This window comes from Aristolochia californica, unplaced genomic scaffold (assembly GCF_029961685.1).
Source record: "Aristolochia californica isolate CCGP_79_NKW_82.1479 unplaced genomic scaffold, dmAriCali1.0.hap1 SCAF_5, whole genome shotgun sequence".
NCBI classification, from domain to species: Eukaryota; Viridiplantae; Streptophyta; class Magnoliopsida; order Piperales; family Aristolochiaceae; genus Aristolochia; species Aristolochia californica.
The window spans coordinates 44,727,075-44,748,294 of record NW_027182214.1 but is presented as its reverse complement, the minus strand read 5'-3'; the positions used below and the strand labels follow the sequence as shown (position 1 = coordinate 44,748,294).

At 42.6% G+C, this 21,220-nt stretch overlaps 4 protein-coding genes, 1 non-coding gene and 1 pseudogene across 5 annotated transcripts; 1 reads left to right on the top strand and 5 right to left on the bottom strand.

Annotated features, from left to right (window-relative positions):
* Positions 1-657: 657 nt before the first annotated feature.
* Positions 658-2,482, bottom strand: LOC137965460 (F-box protein At5g03100-like). Its single transcript, XM_068811731.1, has 3 exons — positions 1,538-2,482; positions 1,108-1,281; positions 658-975 (listed from the first exon to the last, which is right to left on the bottom strand). Exons 1-3 carry the CDS (start codon positions 2,480-2,482, stop codon positions 658-660), a joined length of 1,437 nt encoding a protein of 478 aa, XP_068667832.1.
* Positions 2,483-3,530: 1,048 nt separating this feature from the next.
* Positions 3,531-4,238, bottom strand: LOC137965459 (uncharacterized). The gene has a single exon (XM_068811730.1). The coding sequence runs from the start codon at positions 4,236-4,238 to the stop codon at positions 3,531-3,533; it is 708 nt and encodes a 235-aa protein (XP_068667831.1).
* Positions 4,239-4,578: 340 nt separating this feature from the next.
* LOC137966777 (U1 spliceosomal RNA) lies at positions 4,579-4,737 on the bottom strand. The gene has a single exon (XR_011116268.1). It is a non-coding gene; the product is annotated as a U1 spliceosomal RNA (small nuclear RNA).
* Positions 4,738-5,270: 533 nt separating this feature from the next.
* LOC137965458 (transcription factor HEC3-like) lies at positions 5,271-5,939 on the bottom strand. The gene has a single exon (XM_068811729.1). It carries the CDS (start codon positions 5,937-5,939, stop codon positions 5,271-5,273), a length of 669 nt encoding a protein of 222 aa, XP_068667830.1.
* A 1,494-nt stretch (positions 5,940-7,433) lies between these two features.
* On the top strand, positions 7,434-11,303 carry LOC137966021 (multiple organellar RNA editing factor 9, chloroplastic-like). The gene is made up of 5 exons (XM_068812460.1): positions 7,434-7,903; positions 10,260-10,357; positions 10,454-10,519; positions 10,715-10,888; positions 10,982-11,303. Exons 1-4 carry the CDS (start codon positions 7,524-7,526, stop codon positions 10,885-10,887), a joined length of 717 nt encoding a protein of 238 aa, XP_068668561.1. The 5' UTR covers positions 7,434-7,523; the 3' UTR covers position 10,888; positions 10,982-11,303.
* A 1,365-nt stretch (positions 11,304-12,668) lies between these two features.
* LOC137965456 (disease resistance RPP13-like protein 4) lies at positions 12,669-15,014 on the bottom strand (annotated as a pseudogene).
* Positions 15,015-21,220: the final 6,206 nt, after the last annotated feature.

Sequence of the window (21,220 nt, the reverse complement as noted above, 5' to 3'; positions counted from 1 at the left end):
GAAATGGGGTTGGGCGCAACCAGAAATCCTGGCGGGGCGAAATGGGGTTGCTGGCGCACAACCAGGACTCCAGGCAGGGCGAAATGGGGTTTCCTCAGGACGCCAGGCGCAGGCACGCGCGCGGCAAGGCACAGGCGCCAGGAGCCAGGCGCCCACGGGCGAAATGGGGTTTCCGCCAGGCGCCAGGCGCCAGGCGCCCACGGGCGAAATGGGGTTTCCGCCAGGCGCCAGGCGCCCCGCGCGAAATGGGGTTTCCTGGCGACCAGGTCGCCAGGCGCCCTGGTCTGGCGGGCGCCAGCCTGACCAGGGCGCCCCTTGACGCCAGAAACCGAATTTTTGGGATCTGACGGGTTTTTGAGCGTTTTTAGAGATTTCAAAAGGCCTAGGGAGAGACTATAAATAGAGAGGCCTCTCCCATGGAAAAGAGGTCGAAAAATCCTTAGCCTTCTTTACTCTTTTGGTGTATAGAGAGAGTTTTTAGCCTTGGCCTTCAAGAGTGTTTGGCCACCCTTTGTAATCTTGTATTCTCAATACAAAGTAGGCTTATCTCTTCTATATCTTGGTCTATTCATTGTCCCTTTTGGCTTGCAACTTCTTGTGTGAAGTATCGGTGGGAAGATCCGAGGCTCAAGGAGGCTGACTAGTTCTTCGGGAGAGCTAGGCCGCACGGGGTAGATATTCCGCTTGGCTAGACGGACCTAGCCCAGATCTAACCGCGTGACACCTAGTCTGTGATAGCCTAGTACTGATAACCATTTTTTCAAGTACCACAGATTTTGCTAGCAAAGTTCTCATCAAACTCGTAGACTTCTCATTGACCCCAATGAGGTCCAGTTTGCTGTCTTCGCCGTATTTCCATCCTCGAGTGATTGAATTCCCCAGAACTTGGAATACCTGCACGGTTTTGAGGTGTCCCATACAAGGCAACAGTTCTTCTGATCCCAAGTGTTCTCTTTCATCAGGCATTTCGTCACTCTGGAATTTCAGAAAGAAAATTGGAACTCTAGAACCTCGGTAGTTTTAATGGATGAGGCACCCAGCAACACCATGTTGATGCCAGTAACCAAATAAATATTTCATGAAGGAGAAACTAAATAATATACATACATGGATTGGGGTCATCATGCCCTCTGTTTTGATGATTAACGTCTCAAGCTTACTGCAGTTCTTCAGCAGGAGAAGTGTTCCTTCCACTGGAACTGTCCCTCCCATCTCCAGCTTCAAGTACTTGATATTGAGATAAGGCATATGCAAGCGAGATGCTTCCCCTACAGACAAAGCCTTCCAACCAAAATTATAAGAAGATAATCGGTCTAAGAAATCATGGGCACCATTAAAATGCTCTTGCTTTGTGTATTAACCAGAATGAGACAACCCATTAGCATATTTCTGGCCTGGGGGTGAGAATGTGAGAACAGAGACTCCTGTAGAATCTGTTCTGCATTCTGCAAGTGGCCCAAATCATGGTTTTTTTTCTTTCTTTTCGTTCAAACATTATGTTTTTCCGTTAGAATCTGAAACGCCAAAGAAAGAATACCTGGATGCACCATCTGCTTATTACTAGAACTTTCACTCTCTGAAGCTTCCGAAGAATGTTGATAAGAGCCACAGCAGGTGAATTAGCAAACATTTGATCTGCCCTACATCTGTTGAACTTGAGGCTGCATTGCACAAGTGAGGATAGATTGTTCAAAAGATAACCGTTAGACACCAAACACCCCCGAAACTCCAGGGATGTGAGATTTGGAGCACTGATCTCTACGGAATTGGGAGCAGAACCGTACGCAGATTCTATTTCTAATCTCTTAAGTAGTCTGTTCGAGGTTGAGAAATCAAGACAGGTTAAAATACAATCATCAATCAGTTCCAAGTGCTCAAGGACAGTACAATTTGATATAATAGATTGAAACACGTTGTTGTCGCGGATTCTCTCATCTGCTAACAACGTATAATGAGAACGAAGAGAGAGGGATTTCAGGGAGCTAAAACACTTGATGCTGGCTGGAGATAACCTGCAATTATACAACTTCAACGCTTGCAGGGATTGATAGGCAGATTGATTGTCCGGCAACTGGTACGGGCTATCACAGGGAAATCTCAAGTCGAGGTCTTCAACCCCCCTAGCCAGTGCATTGTGGATCCAGTTATTGATGGTAGAAGCTGAAATGGGATTCTTAGACAGCGAAATTTGGAATTTCTTCAACCTGTTTCCTCGGTAAAGAGAGAGTGAACGATCCACAAACCCAACAAATTTGTCTTGGTACAAAGTGCCCGGGCTTTCTCCAAAAACAAGGCTATCAATGTACATCCACAACTGCCGCCACCTTCTCGAGAGAATGCTCGTCTTTACAGCATCTTTGACGTCCACCAGAGACAGAATATGAATGAGAACGCAATCGGGTAAGCAACTGAATTGATCTTTAGAATCTCTTTTAGCCCTTTTTGTTCTTCGGTTTGTGGGAGGCCGCTTCCTTTCTCCCATCCTGGAAGAAGTTCTGCTTTCTCCGTCTCTTCCCTTTTATATGTTGGGCTCCCTGTTATCAAACGTACATAGGGTTTCTGCTTAGAGAAAGATCTTGATCGTTGGATCTATTTTTTTCTCGAAAATTGATAAGCAGCTGATTATGATAATGGTAATAGTCTCTTACAAGGGTAGAGACTACCAGGCCCATTCGCTTCTTCGAAACAATTCTACTCTTAGGTGTTTCGCAGTTACTAGTGCAGGGATCGATAAAACGAGGGGACGTGCAGGATAAGGGAGCAGCATTACTAGCTACTCTCTTCTGCCGTCTTGAGTTATTTCTTCTCACAGCGAAGAGATGAGAGGGGCCGCTTTGCAGGGATCGATTCGAGCTGCAACGAGCATAGTTCGTTCGATAACAATGCAGAAACCAGTATTGGTTGAAAGGAAACTTTCAGAAGTTTGACCCTCTGAAATGAAGGTTTTCTGAGTGTCTTTTCTCTAACGTATTTGGTACGTGACAGTAGAGAACAGAGCTTCTGTTTTAGGCCTCGGCAAGAAAAAGAATACAGTCTCCTCTTCATTGTGAAGAAGTGGAAAACGTGAAGAGGCCTCATCTGATGACTGTTATCAAGCACTTGTGCGTACTGAAATCTCAGAAAGAATATCAGATCCCACGAACAGAGACCAAATAATCAGCACAGCGGACAACTCTGTTTCTTAGTATAGAGTAGCAGAGAACAGGGAAGGGTGTGCCGTTTTTGCTTAATTTACTATGATACACGTTATGTAATGCCCGACACGTATCAGTGAGCCGAATTGAGTTCATAACAGGTTTACATAACACCATGTAAGGAGCCTTATAACAGAGATACAAACGCTGCAACTAAATGGCACTCGTCAGTCTTATGCTGTTCAGAAACAATAGTGGTCGGGGCTACAATCTGCCATGACATCAATTGAGTCCGTCTTCCTTAAATTTCTCCTCTGTCAGTGCATTCCAAATAAAATGCAGAACATTAAAAAAAGGTGAAGAAAATAACAGAAGGGGAAAAAAAAAAAAAAAATCTCAGGCTTCGGATTGACGAGGAACCCCGTTTTTCAATACAGCCATCATCACTTGCGATCCTGTCAACATGACATTCCTCGCATCCACAATCCGAGATCTCCCGAAGAGGCCCTCATTGAATTCCTTCAATTCCCCCGCCGACCAGGACCCCTCCAACGCAAGAACGATCGCTCCGCCCGGCCTGACTGTCCTCTCCATCTCCCTAGAAAACCGATCCGGAAACATCGCCTCTGCGATGTGCGCGCTGAAAGCCAGATCGAAAACTCCGTCAAAAAAGGGCAAATTGTGGGGATCCGCCCGACTCACGAGCGGCGGCGTGTCGACGACCTCCACCCCGGTAACATCCCTGACTCCCATCTCCAACAAGGCCACAACCTCGTGGCCAGCTCCGGCGGAGACGCAGAGCACTTTGGAAGAGTTACTAACCAACCCCAGATCCCTTAGGGGTTGGAAGAAATTACGAAAAGAAGAGACCCTTTTCTTGGAATCTTTGGAAGAGAAGAGCTTCTTGGAGCGTTTCTCGGGAGAGATGACCTCGCGGTGGTTGGCCTCACAGGAGGATTTGGGGAAACGCGGCTGGAGAGAGGAGTGGTAAGAGAGGCAGGGGAGTTGAGGATAGTTGTAGAGGAAGAGAAGGGTGAGAGAGGCGACAGTGATGGAAACCAAGGAGATGCGGTTGAACACAGACTTGAGGCTTCTCCCGTCCATGGGAGAGACGGGGGCGTCTACTAATAAAGAGGAGAAACAGGAAGAAAGTGGTTATTTGCTAAATTTGCTTTGCTCCCGGTACTGTTGCGAGTGAAGTACACGAAACATCTTATGCGGGCCCTTGCTAATAAAGAAGAAGATTAGGAGGAAAGTCGTTATTGGGTAATTGTACTTGCTCCCTGTTCCCTTGCGAGTAAAATACACGAAACGTCTTATGCGGCCCCATATTGTGGGGCACACTACTTCAAGCGGGAGCAAGTAAGCCTTAATAATTTCTTTGAATATGAAATTAAGTTAAACGATTATCTCAAGAAAAAACGAAAAATTTGACAACTATTAACGGGGGCCGCGCGGACGCGTACCCCCCTATCACAAATTTTGACGTCCACTCTCCCACTTGGGGAGATGGTAAGACAGCTCTCCTCCAAAGTGCAATGGAAGCAGCTGCCCTAGGCCATCGGCCTTCCTGATCACCGATAGACCCCGTCCAGGTAAGTATGACACTCAAACGAGCCTCCTCAGTATTTATAGCAATATCACACTGGCCTTTCTTTTGTCGAGCTCCGATGTGGGACTAAACGAAGTAGATAAGAACTCTCCAAACTCATTGCCCGGATCTTTCTCTTTTATTTTGCTGGTAAGAAAGAATACAGAGTCCTTTTTTGTATTTTTTTATATTTTAAATTAAATATTTAAATATTATTTTTATTTAAAATAAATTTTATTAATATTTATAATTCCACCCCTTGACGGATTTATTTTTTGACATAATGGTATTTTAACAAGTCGACCCACAGAAAATGAGGGGGGCTGGTTTGATTGGTTTGGTCCAGAAAATTAGAGGACCAAATAGAAGAGGAACGTGGATATCCAGAAAAATATTTCATGATACGTAGCCCAAGGTAACCATTATCATTATTCAGGGCCACTTGGTCAATCAGATCGTAACCACTTTGGTCACTCCCCCTCATAGTCCAAATCCGGTTCTATGGAACATTAAAACCTGATCAATCCATGGAATCATCAAGTAAATTACATCAATGCTGCTTCGTCTCGATGAAGGTCATCCATGGAGCAATCGCACTTGACAGTACTTGACCCTGCGCGTGCTGCTGCTTGCTCCGTGGCTGTACTCGGCCCTCCTCGAGCAGCTCCGACCGGCGCCGGCCAGTCCGTCGTCTCAGCGATTTCCTGTCCAACCTGAAGCATATTGGAGCCGTGACCAGACTGTAGCTCCTGCACCGTTTTCTTCAAGAACTTGACGTAGCGGATGGCTTCATCAAGCATAGTTGCAGTGTCCATCTTCGTCCCGCCGGGTACCAGCCTCTGGAGGATCCTCATCCGCTCGCTGATCCTTTCCCGCCGGTGCCGTGCTGCCACGCTCTGTGGGTCGTGGCTGATACGAACATTCCGTCGCTTGGGCTTCTGGATCGTCGCCGGATCCATCTCCACTGGTTGCATCACCGCAATTTTGTAGATCATTTCTTTTATGGGCTCCAGCCTCTCTTCTTCTTCTTCTTCTTCTCCATCACCTTCTTCGTTTTCCGCTGCAGATGGACTGTGAAAAGCTGGCATTTGTTGCGTTTGAAGTGTTGAATTTTGTACATAACTAGACGACGAAGCTTGCAATACTTCCGGCAATGGGGCGTCTGCTGCACAGTAAACCAACTTATCGAAGGGAGCTTGATTTCCCATCGCCATTTCCGAATCTCTGCTTCCGCCGGTACAATGTCTGGTATCCATGGAAAAGTGAAGGGCTCTTTGGGTCTACAAAGGAAAGGGCCAGGACTGCAAAATGTATTGAATTTCTTAAAGAGGCCAGGAAGACGGAGAGAATTAAAGAAACCATTGGTTCGTTTTAAAGCTTATGGTAGCAGATGACATACGAGACCAAGTAGTGGCATGATGGCTTGTCGAATCCATGGAGGACTTTTCGCCCCAGCTGCTTTCCTCTGGACAAAAACTGACAAAAGCAAACAGAACGAATCCCAGCACCGTGCAAGGATTTATAACTCGAACCAGATTAATATATCGTACGATGATGCAATAGCGAATTCGACCAGTAACTTCTAACCCAGACATTATCAAGCTCTATGCGATGTAAGAGAGAAAACACCACGAGTCATGAGTGCAATGAGGTCATCTTCCATTTCTTTACTGGTTTCGCCACAGCGTCGAAGGAAAAGACGTTCGACAAGGATGAGGGGGAGGCCGACAAGTATCGGGGCCTAATTCATGTGCCACCCTCGTCAAGGCATCTGATTTGAGCTTTCCTGGGTTTTCAGAGATTCCCATAGGTCCTGTACTAGCATGGGTGACGACTGCAAATAATCAAAAGTCCAGAGCATTATCTTCCCCAATCGGAAATGGGAAGTAATCCACTGAGGATGGAAATGACATATGCTTCCTCTTTGCTTGAGAGAAATGACAACCAGCGAACGCTTTTGTCAAGGTTCCATCTTAATATAGAAGGCCAATTGACTCGCAGTCCCTGCATCATCTTTCCATGGCAATGCAAGTATTTCCTTCAGGGGTTGCAGATAATTTAACCATGACAGGCCGTGAACGTCATTAACGGGTTATTTTTCAGTCGAGCTTGATAGATCGATCTGTTTAATATTAACTAAAATTATTATAAATTCCCCAAATTTAAAATTAATATTAATGAATATGTAATTAAAGTTTGTAACAAATTTTAATACATTTTATTATTTAATAAACTAATCCATTTTCTATAGAAGTTAGAGAGTGTTTTTAGGCTCTCACAAGAATACTTATTTATACAACATGAAATTCTTGTTTTAGGCAAAATATATTTATATAATATTATTTATTAATATAAATTTATACATAAGGTATTTTAAAACTATATTTTAGATAAAAATCTCTCCATTTATTTTAATTATATTAGACATTTAAATGATAACCTCAATACTATTTATTAGTTAATATTTTAAAAGAAAGTTAAATGGATCTGTTAGTGTCTTTTATAAGAAAATAAATGAAAATTAAAAATCAATTTCATACATTACTATACTAATCCGATAAATTTTTAGTTAAATATCAAATACAAAATTACCATTAAATATATGGGCGGTCAAGATCAAATCAACAATACTGCCTCCTCGCTGGTCCGATGATATAAGAGATGTCGCAAGAAACATTTTTTCGTTGGCTCGTGCGCATAAAAATTTCCGCAGTCCCACACGATAAATATTTCGCTCTCAGCTCCCACCTATCAGCTTTACTCTCCTGTCCACTCCCCGTGCTAGCTGCGACGAGACAATGGCGACCTGCAACGGCTCTGCCCCGTCCAAAACCCTAACCGCGTTCTCCTTTGCTAAACTACCAGACCCAGAAGGTTCTAAAACCTCCATTCAGATTTCATCTTCTTCGATTCCTCGCTTTCCCTTATTAGCTTCCGGTTCCGTCTCGTCTCTTGGAGGGACCGTACTCCGTGCCTCTCCCTCTGTCCTCCGTGCCGTCGTTGACAGTAATTATTCTTCAAAAAGAAGCAGCAGTAATGAAGAGAGGGAGACCATTTTGCTTCCTGGCTGTGATTTCAACCACTGGCTTATTGTGATGGAGTTTCCCAAGGACCCCGCGCCCACCAGAGAGCAGATGATCGAAACCTATCTCAATACTCTCGCCACTGTTCTTGGGAGGTAATGTCTGTTCTTGTATTTCTTTCAGTGGGGTTTTCGGGAATCTTATATAATTTGTTGTTCCTCTGATGCCACTTAAAGAAAAAAAAAGACGCATTTCAATTAATGGTGGTGGTACTTTTGGTTATAGGATATGACTACTAAAAAATGTTGTTCTTGAGCTATTTTTCTGTTATTGTTGCTGCTTATGCAGACATCTGCATCAGCATTCTGCTCCTTCGACGCTATACACCGTGAAATGATGCTGTCTCCTGTTTAATTTCAAGGCAGACATATTGTTTCAATAGCTAGTTTCGTTATTTTTAATTTTGGGCGACAGGAAAATTGGTCCCAGTCTCTTATAGGAAATGGGGTTTTTTTCTCTTATATAAACGGATGGAGTCGAATTTATAATTATCTGTTTGGTTGCTTTCTTTCTTTTCGACATTCCGAGTGGCGAAGCTATGACAACTTCTAAACTTGTTCATGGACTTCTAAATGTTCAGAACCTTACCGGGGCTCATTTGGGAGGAGCAGTTATGTCCTAGGTATTCTGACGACATTCTTTTTATATTAGAAAACCCACTTGACTTGTGGAGCCAATGCCAATATTTTGGATGAAATTCATTGAATACAATTCATATTGTCTGTTTCACAAGCATTTAGAATCTGCTTCAATTTTAGACAGTTCTCTTATAACATATTTTTAGTCCTCTTAGATGAGCATCTTTTCTGTTCACAGCTGAAGATTAATTTATAGTATAACATTTTTTGTGCTGAAGACTACTTTTATAGTATGATATATTTGCTATTGAAGAATTACTTGTAAGAATTTATATGTAGGGGTGGCATCGAGCCTGAACCTGCCTATGTTCGAGCCAAACTTGATTTAAATATTTCGAACTCGATCTTGAGCCGAGCCTAAAATTGTAATCGAGCTCGAGTCCAATAATTTTAACCGAGTTTGAGCTTGAGCTCGAGTCGAGTTCGAGATCCAACCTACATTTAAAATTTTGCATAAAATACAAGTCATATAAATTTTATATAAAATTATGCATACACTTTACATAAAATTAGGCATAACCTCTACTTAAAACTGGACATAACCTCTGTATATTAACCCTGCATAAAATTATTCATAAAAGCTGCATAATTATGCATAAAATTTATTCAATACTCAAACACAAAAAACATTCTTTTGAAAAACAATGCTAGTTTTGTCCATTTTTACTCAATCAGATTGTTTTGATTCAAGGACTAGAAAACCAGATCATAGAGACAGAGAAAAAGTTTAAGAAAAATGGTTTTGGATGACTAAATCGTATGCCCATTTTCGTTTTTTCTTCAGATCATGGTTTCATACAACAACAGTTCTGCAATGTTACCAATCTGTTGTTTTGAAAAACTTTAGTGGATTCAGCATTAAGAGAGTACCTCAAACAATTTGAGTATCTTCAAGAGCCACGAGGAAGAGACGGTCGGAGTTCAAGAACCAATTTTTTTTTTTTTATCATGTGCTTATGATCTCGCACGTGCAAAATCACACGCTGTCTTCGCGTGCAGGGGGCGAAAATTATTTCTCCCCTAACTTAGGTCTCTGATTTTCCGTCGAGACGATGCAGGGGGCAGGGGGTCTAGTGGCGCTGGCGAGGATCTGTCGTTGGGGCTGACGGTTGCAACGGAGGCCGGCAGCGACGGAAGCAGTGGCGAAGGCAGACGAGGGGAGGAAGAAATCGAACCGAACAGATGGCGACCGGCGAGTAGTTGTCGACGGCGACGGAGGCAGCACAATAGCGAACGGGAGGGGCTCGGCTGCGACGAGGGGAGGAAGAATTTTCCCCCCATCGCTCCTGCTCCCGGCTCCCGAGAGGGGCTGTTGACGACTCCCGCTCGCTCCCGGTTCCCGGTCCTGACTCCCGAGCTCTCGTTAAGTTAACGAGCCGGCTCGCGAGTTTTCGAATCTTACCATGGTTTGGTCGAGCTAGGCTCGTTAACTCAAAAGAGCCTTATCTGGAAATCGAATCGATCCGAGCTGAGCTCAGAGCGGCTCAGTTCGATGCCACCCTTATTTATATGTATGTTTGCAGCATCTTTCTCTCTTTATCTCTCACAAACAAGCACTCCTTCAGATGCTCTCTAGTTTAAATTTGGGGTGGCATGTGTTTTATAAACAAAAGTGTTTTCTCTAACAAATAATTTTTGATAAATAGAGGTACCAATTGGGTTATTTTCCACTTTTCTCTTACTAATTTGCATTGTTGCTGCTTATATTGGTGCATTTAATTGTATGGAAAAAATGTCACTGTAAAGAGTGCTTCAAAGAAAAGCATTATATTTCCGAGTTTGATACTTAAATCTCTTGAGCACTTTGTTACAGCATGGAGGAAGCCAAAAAGAATATGTATGCTTTCAGCACCACTACTTACACGGGGTTTCAATGCACTGTTGATGAAGAAACATCTGAGAAGTTCAAAGGTTAGTATTATATCTTTGAAGGGGTCTGTCTTTGGTTTGATTTACTTGTTTCAAGGGCTATTGGGAATTAATTGATGATATTTGTCATTGGATTAGGACTGCCTGGAGTTCTTTGGGTCCTGCCAGATTCATACATTGATGTGAAAAATAAGGATTATGGAGGTAGGTTTCTTTCTTGCACAAGCCATTTTTTATTCTATGGGAAAGGAGAATTGATTTCTAGAAGTAAAGAATGAATATGGGCACAAGTTGATGTAACTTAGGTGCATCAACCATCTGGTCATCAGATTTAGATCCAGTAGCTTTAATTTCATTTCTTTCTCATCATTGTTATCCACATTTTCTTCCATTTTCCAGGAGATAAGTACATTAATGGAGAGATAATTCCCTGCAAATACCCTACTTATCAACCAAATAAAAGGGGACAGCGCAACAACTCAAAGTATGAGAGCAGAAGATATGAAAGGAGGAGGGATTCTCCACCACCAGAAAGGAGATCTAGACAGGAAGCATCTCAGTCAGACACTTGAGGTAACGCACTTTGTGTTTTCAGACCAGTTAAATTTTTCACTATCATACATCTTGCTCTTCAAGACTTTGATTATGATCTCATCTTCCATCCAGGGACCATTAGATATCGAAGCCAAGGACGTGGTGCAGCTAATTGTAGCCTATACCTAAAAATTAGTGCAGGTTTCATGCACCTATGGGGCTTGTTCATGTTATCTGTGTGTAAGGTATGAGACTAGTTTTCATGCTTCCGTGATCTATTTGATTAACCGAGTGTATGTTCGAAGAACTCACGGGTGATGTCATAGCTTATACCAAGGCCTTGCAGCCTTGTTGGGGAAACTAGTTTTGGTCTGTTACATAACATTTCATCTCCAAAACACAAACTGTATTTTAAATTCATTCAAATCAAATGCCAGAGGCGTTGGTTCTTACAGCTCTTGACTGTGTTTCTTAATGTATCTGTTATTGAAAGAAAGCTGACAGAAATTTCTCACCGTATGAGGCTGCAAAGCTGCAAAACCTCCGCAATCAGTTATTTGGGCAAGAACCATAAAAGAGGAAAAAGAGGCCAGATGAAGGGCAGAAAACAGAGAAGATCAGTCGCAAAAACAGACAAGGTCTACAGAGTGGGAGAAAGATTAAAGTGGCTTTAAAATGGTGGAACCAAAAAGAGAAAAAAAAAAAAAAAAAGTGAAGCTTGGTGGCTTGGTGACCGACATACGGGTTGTCATTCGACTTTTCCCCTTTTAAAGGTGCCTCTGGCTGATTTTGCTCATTTACGACCCCTCCAGCTTCGGTTGATCTTCAACTGATGTCTCTTAGCTCTTAATGGAGATCACTTCTAAGCCCTATCTTCATATAGGTTGGGAGAGGGGGGCAGTCCTCCCCTGACCCCTCCCTCCTCTGAGCAAGAGGTTGGAGGGTACCTTTTCCCCTTGCCTGTTTTGCACGGGTGAACTAGAAAATATTACTCCGATCACATAAATCCCTTGCATTACAGTGGCAGTGGATACTTCACGGCTACAGTAATGAAGACTATACTGTGTGAAGGCGCCACGGAAATGTAAATAAGTAATTCTGCCGATGGAAAACGGTGGAAAGATGATAATAATTGAGATGAATCAGTGGAGAACAGAGCTATGGATGCTTTGAGGTGATGGTGCCGAGGCTGACTGCCGTAAAAGAGAGGGAAGAAGTGGAATGGGATTGCCATGAATCAATGGAGAACAGAGTTATGGATGCTTTGAGGTGATGATGCCGATGCTCTGCCTGAAAAGAGAGGGAAGAAGTTGAAAGGGATTGCCACGACGCTGGCTTTCTGATTACTAGATAGCACTTACAGCCTCCTTAGGCTTGTGGTCTCTGATCCTGGTCAAGTGCTCCCTTTCTTTCAAACATTTATTAATAATATAATATAAAATAAAATAAAATTTAAAATTTCCAAATTGTTAAGAGAGTGGAAATAAAGAGAGGATATCTGATCTTTTTTATATGAGACATATTTTATTTTAACATATTTAATATTAATATTTAAATGCCTTTGTTACCCTTAAAAGTTTGAATTTGGCTGTAATTCAACAAACAACCTAATTAGGTAACATGGCACTTCTCAAGATCCTCCACTCCAATTCCAATCTAGGTAACATCTTCAAATACAACCCCTTTACCTTCCATGTCTCAGTCGTATTAATGCTCAACACCTTAAGATCTCCATTCCCGATGCAAAGATACTCCAAGCAAGGAAGACTGGCTGGTTTAAGCCAGGTTGGTCCAGTTTCTCTGCTGAAGCCCCGAAGGATCAACTCTCGAAGGCAGGCAGGAGGAGATAGTTGATCAAGCTTCCCTGACAGGTTCCCTTTGTCACTAGGCCTGCCATCAACTCTATTGCCTTCGGTACCCCACTACATTTCACCACAATCTTCTTTGCCACCTCTGCCAGTTGGAGGTCTCTACACCTGCCTCCCATTTCTTCAAAATGAATTTTAGAAAACAGTAACAAATTCTCCTCAGACGGCCGATAAATCAGATCCTTCACTCCTTTCATCTTCTTTGCTACGAATGCGCTTTCTGTAGTGACGATGACGCAACTGCCATTGCCTTTTGGCAGCGCTTCGAAAAACCGATCCCACCACCCGACGTGTAAAAGTATGACGCAACTCTCTAAAACATTCAGTACGAGTAAAAACTTCTTGTTCGAAAGGCTTTCATGAATATGGTACAGTAGCCTATCACGATCAATGCCTCCCTCGTATTCTCTTCTCTGCCCTTCATTGATTTTATCAAAGATGTCTTTCAAGATCTCCAATTCATCAGAAGAAGACACCCGTATTCTCACTCCAAAGTATAGCTCAACCTCAGTATCGTAGAAGAACTTATGGGCAATGCCGAGTTCGCTACACTCATTACTCCCAAAGAGTGCAACTGTGCTTAGTCCTACTTGTTTATGAAGAGTCAACTTTTTTAATTTCTCAATTTCGTCTTCCAAGCACACATTCTCCAAATTTACTTCTTCTTCTTCTTCTTCTTCTTCTTCTGGTACCCTCCATATTCCAACTGGATGACGAGGAACCTCAAAGTCTTCCAGCATTGGGCAGCCACTGACTTCCACATACTTCAACTCAGGCATAACATTTCTCAACTTCTTCCGCTCCAATTCCAATTTGGGCAACTTTTTCAAACATAGCCCCTCCACCGTCCATTTCTCCATTGTATTGATGCTAATCAGCTACTTAAGATCTCCATTCTCAATGGCAAGATATTCCAAGCGAGGAAGCCGGACGGGATTGAGCCAGGTAGGTCTAGTTTCTCTCTTGAAGTTCCTAAGGTATAGCTCTCGAAGACAGTTAGAAGGGACGAGAAGATCAAGCTTCCCTGACAGGTTCTTATCGCCCATACTGTTCCCGATACTGATATCTAGAAGCTGTAGACGGTTGAGTCTAGACAAATCAACATTGACACTGACGATTTGGTCTTCTTCAATTATGCACAGACGGAGAATTCTGAGTTGGGTCAAATTCTCCGGGTCTGTTAGCTGAGAACTATCCATAGGGGTTGAACTAGCTGGACGAAATCCTGACAAGAATTTTAAGGTTCGACAACTTTCCCAATCCCCTTGGCAGGTGTCTGAGTGAAGTACAATTTCCTACATCCAAAACTGTCAGATTCTTTAGCGTCATTAAAGTATCAGGCAGCTTTTTTAGAGCAGTACAGTTGGTAAGAACCAAGATCTGCAAGTTCCGAAGCTTCTTAATTTGGTAAGGCAGTTCCTTGATCCCCACCACTCCCTTGAAACTAAGGCAAGTAAGATATCTCAGTGAACAAATCCATCTCAACTGATCCTCCTTGTTGATATCTGAGGATGAAAAATCCAACACTCTTAGGGATGTACTCAACCAGGGCAGGCACTTCAATTTTACAGCAGAGCTTCTGGGTTTGTTTGTAATTAAGAATGCCCAGAGTTTAGAATATTTTGCCAACTTATCACCAACCTGCAGATTGTTTGTAAGACCCCGATGACGGTTTTTTTCGTCCTCAAGTTTACAGAATCCATTTGCCTCTGCAATTTTAATGATCATATCCTTGACAATGTCATGCATTTTGCAACTATAGATCCTCCCATCGTAGTTCCTCTTATCAGCAACCTCCACTAAACACCTACTAACTAGATCTGAGAGAGAATCATATGCCGACTCTAGTACCGTTCTTCCATTCTCTGCAGAGGCAAAACCCTCACCAACCCACCAATAAACTAGCTGCTCAACATCTATCATAAAATCTTCAGGGAACATAGAAAAGCACAAGACACGCTGTTTGGTATTCGTATCTGCACCAAATGCAAAACTAAAGAAAACCTCATTTTTCTTTTATTTCCTTTTTGCAATATGCATGTAGATGAAGAGGGGAGTGCTCTACTTAGTGTGAAGTCCATGGCCTTACGCAAATGGAATAAAGTTACAAGAAACGTCAAAATATCATGCAAACAAGTGAGAAGTATCACCTCAAGAGAAGCTGCTCATTAGCGAGAGGTAGCAAATGACATGTGTGACTAAAATATTTCACCAATTCCCCAAATGTCTGCACATGTCAAAGGAGATGCTTTAGAGGAAGCAAAGACAAAACTATGGCCAGAGCAAAAATCTCTCATTATCCACACAAATGCACTCAGGTAAGACATAATGCAAGCACCCTAGCTCACTGCTAAGCTAGTAGTAGTGCCTCTTTGCAACACATGATGTCAGGAGTACTGCTAACCCTTATTTTATGTAATGAAAACCGTTATATAATAGAAAGAAATTGAAAAAATGCACAAAATGTGAAACTCTTCACTTTACTTTCAAAATAAGGGTAAATTTGAAGTAACAGAAGGCCCAAGCGCAGTATTCTCACAATTGTGTTAAGTTTAAGAATAGCACTGTTTATTAGGTTTAAAGCAAGGGACACATTTCTCCTTCCTTTCTCATGTTCAGTCTCTCTCTCCCTCCTTTTCCTTCTTGCCCTTTCTTTTACAATTCTTCTCTCATCCCTACTGCTTTTAAAATTTTATAGCACTTCAATACCCCCAGCAACTCAATCAAAACAGGGTCGACCCAGAGAAGAATGATAATATACAGAAGACCCATTTATTAGGTACATCCAGCTTCACCACAACCTTCAGATAGTGAAAAGAAAAAAGGAGAAAAGGAAAAAACAAAAGAGAAAGCCTTTTAATAAGGGTACTTCAAACACATCATGATCAAATCTGGGAGTGGTAACAGAAACCGATCAGGGAGCCAAATCCACAGCTGATAGTGTTAAACATAACAAACACATCTGCAAGTGAGCGAATAACAAAATTCCACAGTAGATCCAGTTATTCATAACACACACATCATGTCACACAAATTCCAGGAAATGCAATCCTATTTACTCTCTTCTTCTTCTTCCTCTTCTTCTTCTTCTTCTTTGGGTAACCTCCATATCCCATCCAAACGAGTATGAGGAATCTCGAATCCTTTTAGCATGTAGCAGCCGCTGACTTCCACATACTTCAAACAAGGCATGATACTTCTCAAGATCCTCCACTCTAATTCCAATATAGGCAACATCTTCAAATATAGCCCCTCCACCTTCCATTTCTCAGTCGTATTAATGCTCAACACCTTAAGATTTCCATTCTCGATGCAAAGATACTCCAAGCGAGGAAGCCTGGCTGGTTTAAGCCAGGTTGGTCCAGTTTCTCTCCTAAATCCCCTAAGACACAGCTCTCGAAGGCAGGCAGGAGGAGATAGTTGATCAAGCTTCCCTGACAGGTTCCCTTTGTCACTACTGCTGCTATCGATAGTGATTTCTAGAAGCTTAAGATGTTCGAGGCTTGACAAATCAACTTTGACACCGTCAATTAGATTTTCTTCACTTACGCACAAACGCAAAATTCTGAGTTGGGTCAAATTCTCCAGGTCTTTTAGCAGAGAACCATCCGTCGAAGTTGAGATAGCTGGACGAAAACCAGATAAGACTTGAAGATTAGAAAGAGTTCCTAATCCCTCTGGCAGGTACCTGAGCGAAGTACAGTTTCCGATATCCAGAACTGTCAGATTCTTTAGAGTCATTATACCGGGAGGCAACGTTTGTAGATCGGTACAGTCGGTAAGAATCAAGAGCTGCAGGTGTAGAAGCCTTTTAAATTGGTCAGGCAGTTCCTTGATCCCCTTCATTCCCTTCATAATAAAGCATGTAAGATGCTCAAGGGAACAAATCTGGGTGAGCTCATCTTGACTCTCAATCTCTCTTAGGAATGAAAGATCCACCACTCTCAGGCGCTTATTTTGACTCGACGAGAATCCACTGTTTGGAACAAAGACAGAATGCTTCATTTCGTTCAAAATGTTACCAATCCCGAGAACATGCCTAAATTCCAGATTCAATGTGCAAGTATAGATCCTCCCATCGTAGTTCCTCTTATCAACAACATCCACTAAACGCCTACTGACAAGCTCCGAGAGAGAATCACAAGCTGACTCCAGTGTTGTTGTCCCGCTCTCTGTAGAGGCAAAACCCCCACCAACCCACCAATAAACCAACTGCTCAACTTCTAACGTCATGGATTCCGCAAGGAGAAAAAATAATGACATAAACCGCTTAAGATTTGGAGGGAGAAAACGGTAGCTGACACGTACAGACTCATCTAGTATGTCTTCGTCGTCTAGAAAAAAAATATCTGCAACGTGTCGCCAATCCTGAGGAGGTGTATGACGCACGAGACCTGCCATCAACTCTATTGCCTTCCGTACATCTCTACGTTTCACCACAATCTCCTTTGCCACATTTGCCAGTTGGAGGTCTCTACACCTGCCTCCGTTTTCTTCAAACGCAATTTTAGAAAACAGTAACCAATTCTCCTCACGCGGTCGGTAAATCACTTCTTCCATCTGGTTTGCTACGACTACGCTTCCTGTAGTGACGATGACGCAACTGCCATTGTCTTTTGGCAGCGCATCGAAAAACTGATCCCACCATTCGCTGTTTGTCCCCCGTGCATCATTCAGTACGAGTAAAAATTTCTTGTTCAAAAGGCTTTCACGAATATGGCGCAGTAGCCTATCACGATCATCGCCTCCCTGGTATTCTCTTCTCTGCCCTTCATTGATTTTATCCAAGATGTCTTTCAAGATCTCCAATTCATCAGAAGAAGACACCCGTATTCTCACTCCAAAGTCAAGCTCAACCTCGGTATCGTAGAAGAACTTTCGGGCAATGCCGGTTTCGCCCTCCTCATCCATCCCAACGATTGCAACTGTGCTTTGTCCTTCCTGTTTGTGAAGAGTCAACCTTTTTAATTTCTCAATTTCTTCTTCCAAGCACACATTCTCCAAATCTACTTCTTCTTCTTCTTCTTCTGGTACCCTCCATATTCCAACTGGATGATGAGGAACCTCAAAGTCTTCCAGCATCGGGCAGCCACTGACTTCCACAAACTTCAACACAGGCATGGCATTTCTCAACCTCTTCCACTCCAATTCCAATTTAGGCAAAATTTTCAAGCATAGCCCTTCCACCGTCCATTTCTCCATCGTATTGATGCTAATCAGCTTCTTAAGATCTCCATTCTCGATGGAAAGATATTCCAAGCGAGGAAGTTGAACGGGATCGAGCCAGGTTGGTCCAGTTTCTCTCTTGAAGTTCCTAAGGTATAGCTCTCGAAGACAGTTAGAAGGGACGAGAAGATCAAGCTTCCCTGACAGGTTCTCATCACCCCGACTGTCCCCGATACTGATATCTAGAAGTTGTAGACGGTTGAGCCTAGACAAATCAACATTGACACCGACAATTTGATCTTCTTCAGTTATGCACAGACGCAGAATTCTGAGTTGGGTCAAATTCTCCAGGTCTGTTAGCTGAGAACTATCCATAGTGGTTGAACTAGCCGGACGAAATCCTGACAAGACTTGAAGGTTAGACAGCTTTCCCAATCCCCTTGGCAGGTGTTTGAGAGAAGTACAGTTTCCTACATCCAGAACTGTTAGATTCTTTAGTGTCATTAAACTATGAGGCAGCTTTTTTAGAGCAATACAGTCGGTAAGAACCAAGATCTGCAGGTTCCGAAGCTTCTTAATTCGGTCAGGCAATTCCTCGATCCCCACCACTCCCATGAAACTAAGGCAAGTAAGATATCTGAGTGAACAAATCCATCTCAACTGATCCTCCTCGTTGATATCTGAGGATGAAAGATCCAACACTCTTAGGGAAGTACTCAACCAGGGCAGACACTTCAATTTTACAGCAGAGCTTCCGGGTTTGTTTGTAACTAAGAATGCCCAGAGACTACAATAATTTTTCAGCTCACCTACCTGCCGATTGTTTGTAAGACCCAGGTGGTGGCTTTCTTCATCAAGTTTGCTGAATCCATCTTCCTCTGCTATTTTAATGATCGTGTCCCTTACAAGGTCATGCATTTTGCAACTATAGATCCTCCCATCATAGTTCCCCTGATCAGCAACCTCCACTAAACACCTACTAACTAGATCTGAGAGAGAATCATATGCTGACTCTATTGCCGTTCTTCCATTCTCTGCATAGGCAAAACCCTCACCAACCCACCAATAAACCAGCTGCTCAACCTCTATCATAAAATCTTCAGGGAAGATAGAAAAGCACAAGACACACTGTTTTAAACGAAGAGGGAGCGCATCGTAGCTGAGTCGCAAAGAAGCCTTTACTTCCGAGCTTTCTTTGTCTGTTTCACGTAGAATTTCTGATTCAAAATTATCTGCAACTTGTTGCCAGTGGCTAGGAGATGAAGGTTTGAGACGCAATATACCCGCCATCGCCTTAATCGCCAATGGTAACCCCTTACATTTCTTCACAATCGCCTTTCCCACATCTTCCAGTTGGGGGTTTCTACGTCTGACTCTGTTTTCTAAAAAGGTAATTTTTGAGAAAAGAAACCAGCTCTCCTCGTCATCGAGACATTTAGGCCTGTGAATCCGGTCCTCTACTACACTCATTCTTTTTGCTACTCTTTCGTCTCTTGTGGTGACGATGATACTGCTACCATCGTCTTCTGGCAGCGCATCAAATAACCGATCCCACCATCCACCATCGATGGTCCATACATCGTCCATTACAATTAAAAACTTCTTGTTCGTTAGGCTATGCTTTATACTCGTCAGCAGCCCATCACAATCATCTCCTCCCTGGTGTTTTGTTCTGTCCCCTCTATTGATTTTATCCAAAATGTTTTTCAAGAGCTCCTTTTCGATAACTTGTGCGGAAACTGACATCCATACTCTCACTTCAAAATAACTTTCAACCTCGGTTTTGTTGAAGATCCTCTGGGCAATGGTGGTTTTGCCCAACCCACCCATCCCAACAATTGCCACTCTGCTCATCCTATTTTGGTAAAGAATCCAATCTTTTATCTTCTCCGTGTCTCCTTCTAAACCCACAATCTCCGATTCCTTAACATGATGGCTGCTTGATCTAGCATTTCCTGTCTGATTTGTTTCTTCAAGGGTCTTATGTAATTTAAAAGGTTTCAGATTTTTTTCGATCCCCTCAATCTCCATTTTTATCTGTTTTAACCTTTTGGCAGTCTGGTAACGAAACAGCAATTGACTGGGAGAGTAGACAGACCAAAGAGGCGAGATACTGCGGTTCTTGAGTCGGGTTCGGCAATCGGTTAATATGTTCTCTGTATCGTAGATCAATTCCATCAACCTGGCCAATTCCCGCCGTAGATGTGGCTCTTTTCTTTTAAGGCTGCTGGCGTCCACCATAAAGGCTTGAAGTACTTCAAGGTGGCTCTTTATCTCAGAAAACAGAGGACGAAACTCGGCCAGTACCTGCCCTTCATTGATGAGAGAATCGAAGAGGCGGGAGGCGGCAGGCCCGAGGATGATCTGTAGGACAGAACCTACGACAGACGAAACCAGTTGCTGTTGCATACCACTGGAATTGAAATCAATCTCAAGTCAGTATAAGAATCTCAGATGTTGAAACAACTGGTACTGATCATAAACAATTTTATTGGAGGCTCATCTCACTCTATTCCAGAGCCGCCGGACATTGTGTAACACTGAAGCAGATCAGCACGTTGACTGCAACTAGAATGGCCTGAATTGATCAAACTGACAAAAATAAACAGTTAAAATACTCTTTTAATTTGATTTCTTAAGGCTGCACCCAATTGCTTTTAGGAACCGATTGAAAAGAGAAATTGAAGACTCACTTACATGTTTTGTGGAGAGATCAGCGGAGAAAACAGAAAACAGTAAATGGTAGTTCTTGCTGTCGTTCTCCTCTCTCTTTAACCTCTCAAATGCCAAAAAGGTAAATATCTGAAATAAATGAACTGTACGTGTCTCCTTCTATCAAAGCAGTGTGTGATGTCCGCAAGAAACAAACATGAGAAAGTAAACCGCAACGTCCTGAATTGATCAAATTGACGAACAAACTATTGGTCTTTATTTCAAAATTTCAGTTATCACAATTACGAGGAAGGAAACAGCACCATGTGAATGAATGAAAATAAGGGAATCTTAGACCTCTATTCCTGGAACCGATTGTTTTTATAAACAGAAAAGAGACGTTGGAGACTAACTCTGGATCTCCGGAGAGATCAGCTGAGAAAATCGAAACCTTTAAAGGTAGTTCTTGCTCTCGATCTCCATACTCTTTAATGGCTCAGATGCCAAAAAGACGATCACCAAACACCAAACCAAACTCAGTCTGTATTTTACTCTTGTCTATGAAGGCAGTCATCAAACATTAAACGAAACTCAGTTACCTGACAAACACATGTAACAAAGTAATCCCACTGAAGCAATATCATAAACTGCGTTCCAGTACATGAAAAACTGTAGCCAAGTATTT

What these genes read in the sequence shown, in the direction of transcription:
- LOC137965460 (XM_068811731.1), bottom strand. Translation starts at nt 2,482, where the DNA reads ATGGGAGAAAGGAAGCGGCCTCCCACAAACCGAAGAACAAAAAGGGCT. An exon ending in TAAGCAGATGGTGCATCCAG is followed by an intron (nt 1,282 to 1,537) that starts GTATTCTTTCTT and finishes TTTGGTTGGAAG; the next exon opens with GCTTTGTCTGTAGGGGAAGC. An exon ending in GCATGATGACCCCAATCCAT is followed by an intron (nt 976 to 1,107) that starts GTATGTATATTA and finishes CTGAAATTCCAG; the next exon opens with AGTGACGAAATGCCTGATGA.
- LOC137965459 (XM_068811730.1), bottom strand. Translation starts at nt 4,238, where the DNA reads ATGGACGGGAGAAGCCTCAAGTCTGTGTTCAACCGCATCTCCTTGGTT.
- LOC137965458 (XM_068811729.1), bottom strand. Translation starts at nt 5,939, where the DNA reads ATGGCGATGGGAAATCAAGCTCCCTTCGATAAGTTGGTTTACTGTGCA.
- LOC137966021 (XM_068812460.1), top strand. Translation starts at nt 7,524, where the DNA reads ATGGCGACCTGCAACGGCTCTGCCCCGTCCAAAACCCTAACCGCGTTC. An exon ending in AACATCTGAGAAGTTCAAAG is followed by an intron (nt 10,358 to 10,453) that starts GTTAGTATTATA and finishes TCATTGGATTAG; the next exon opens with GACTGCCTGGAGTTCTTTGG. An exon ending in GAAAAATAAGGATTATGGAG is followed by an intron (nt 10,520 to 10,714) that starts GTAGGTTTCTTT and finishes TCCATTTTCCAG; the next exon opens with GAGATAAGTACATTAATGGA.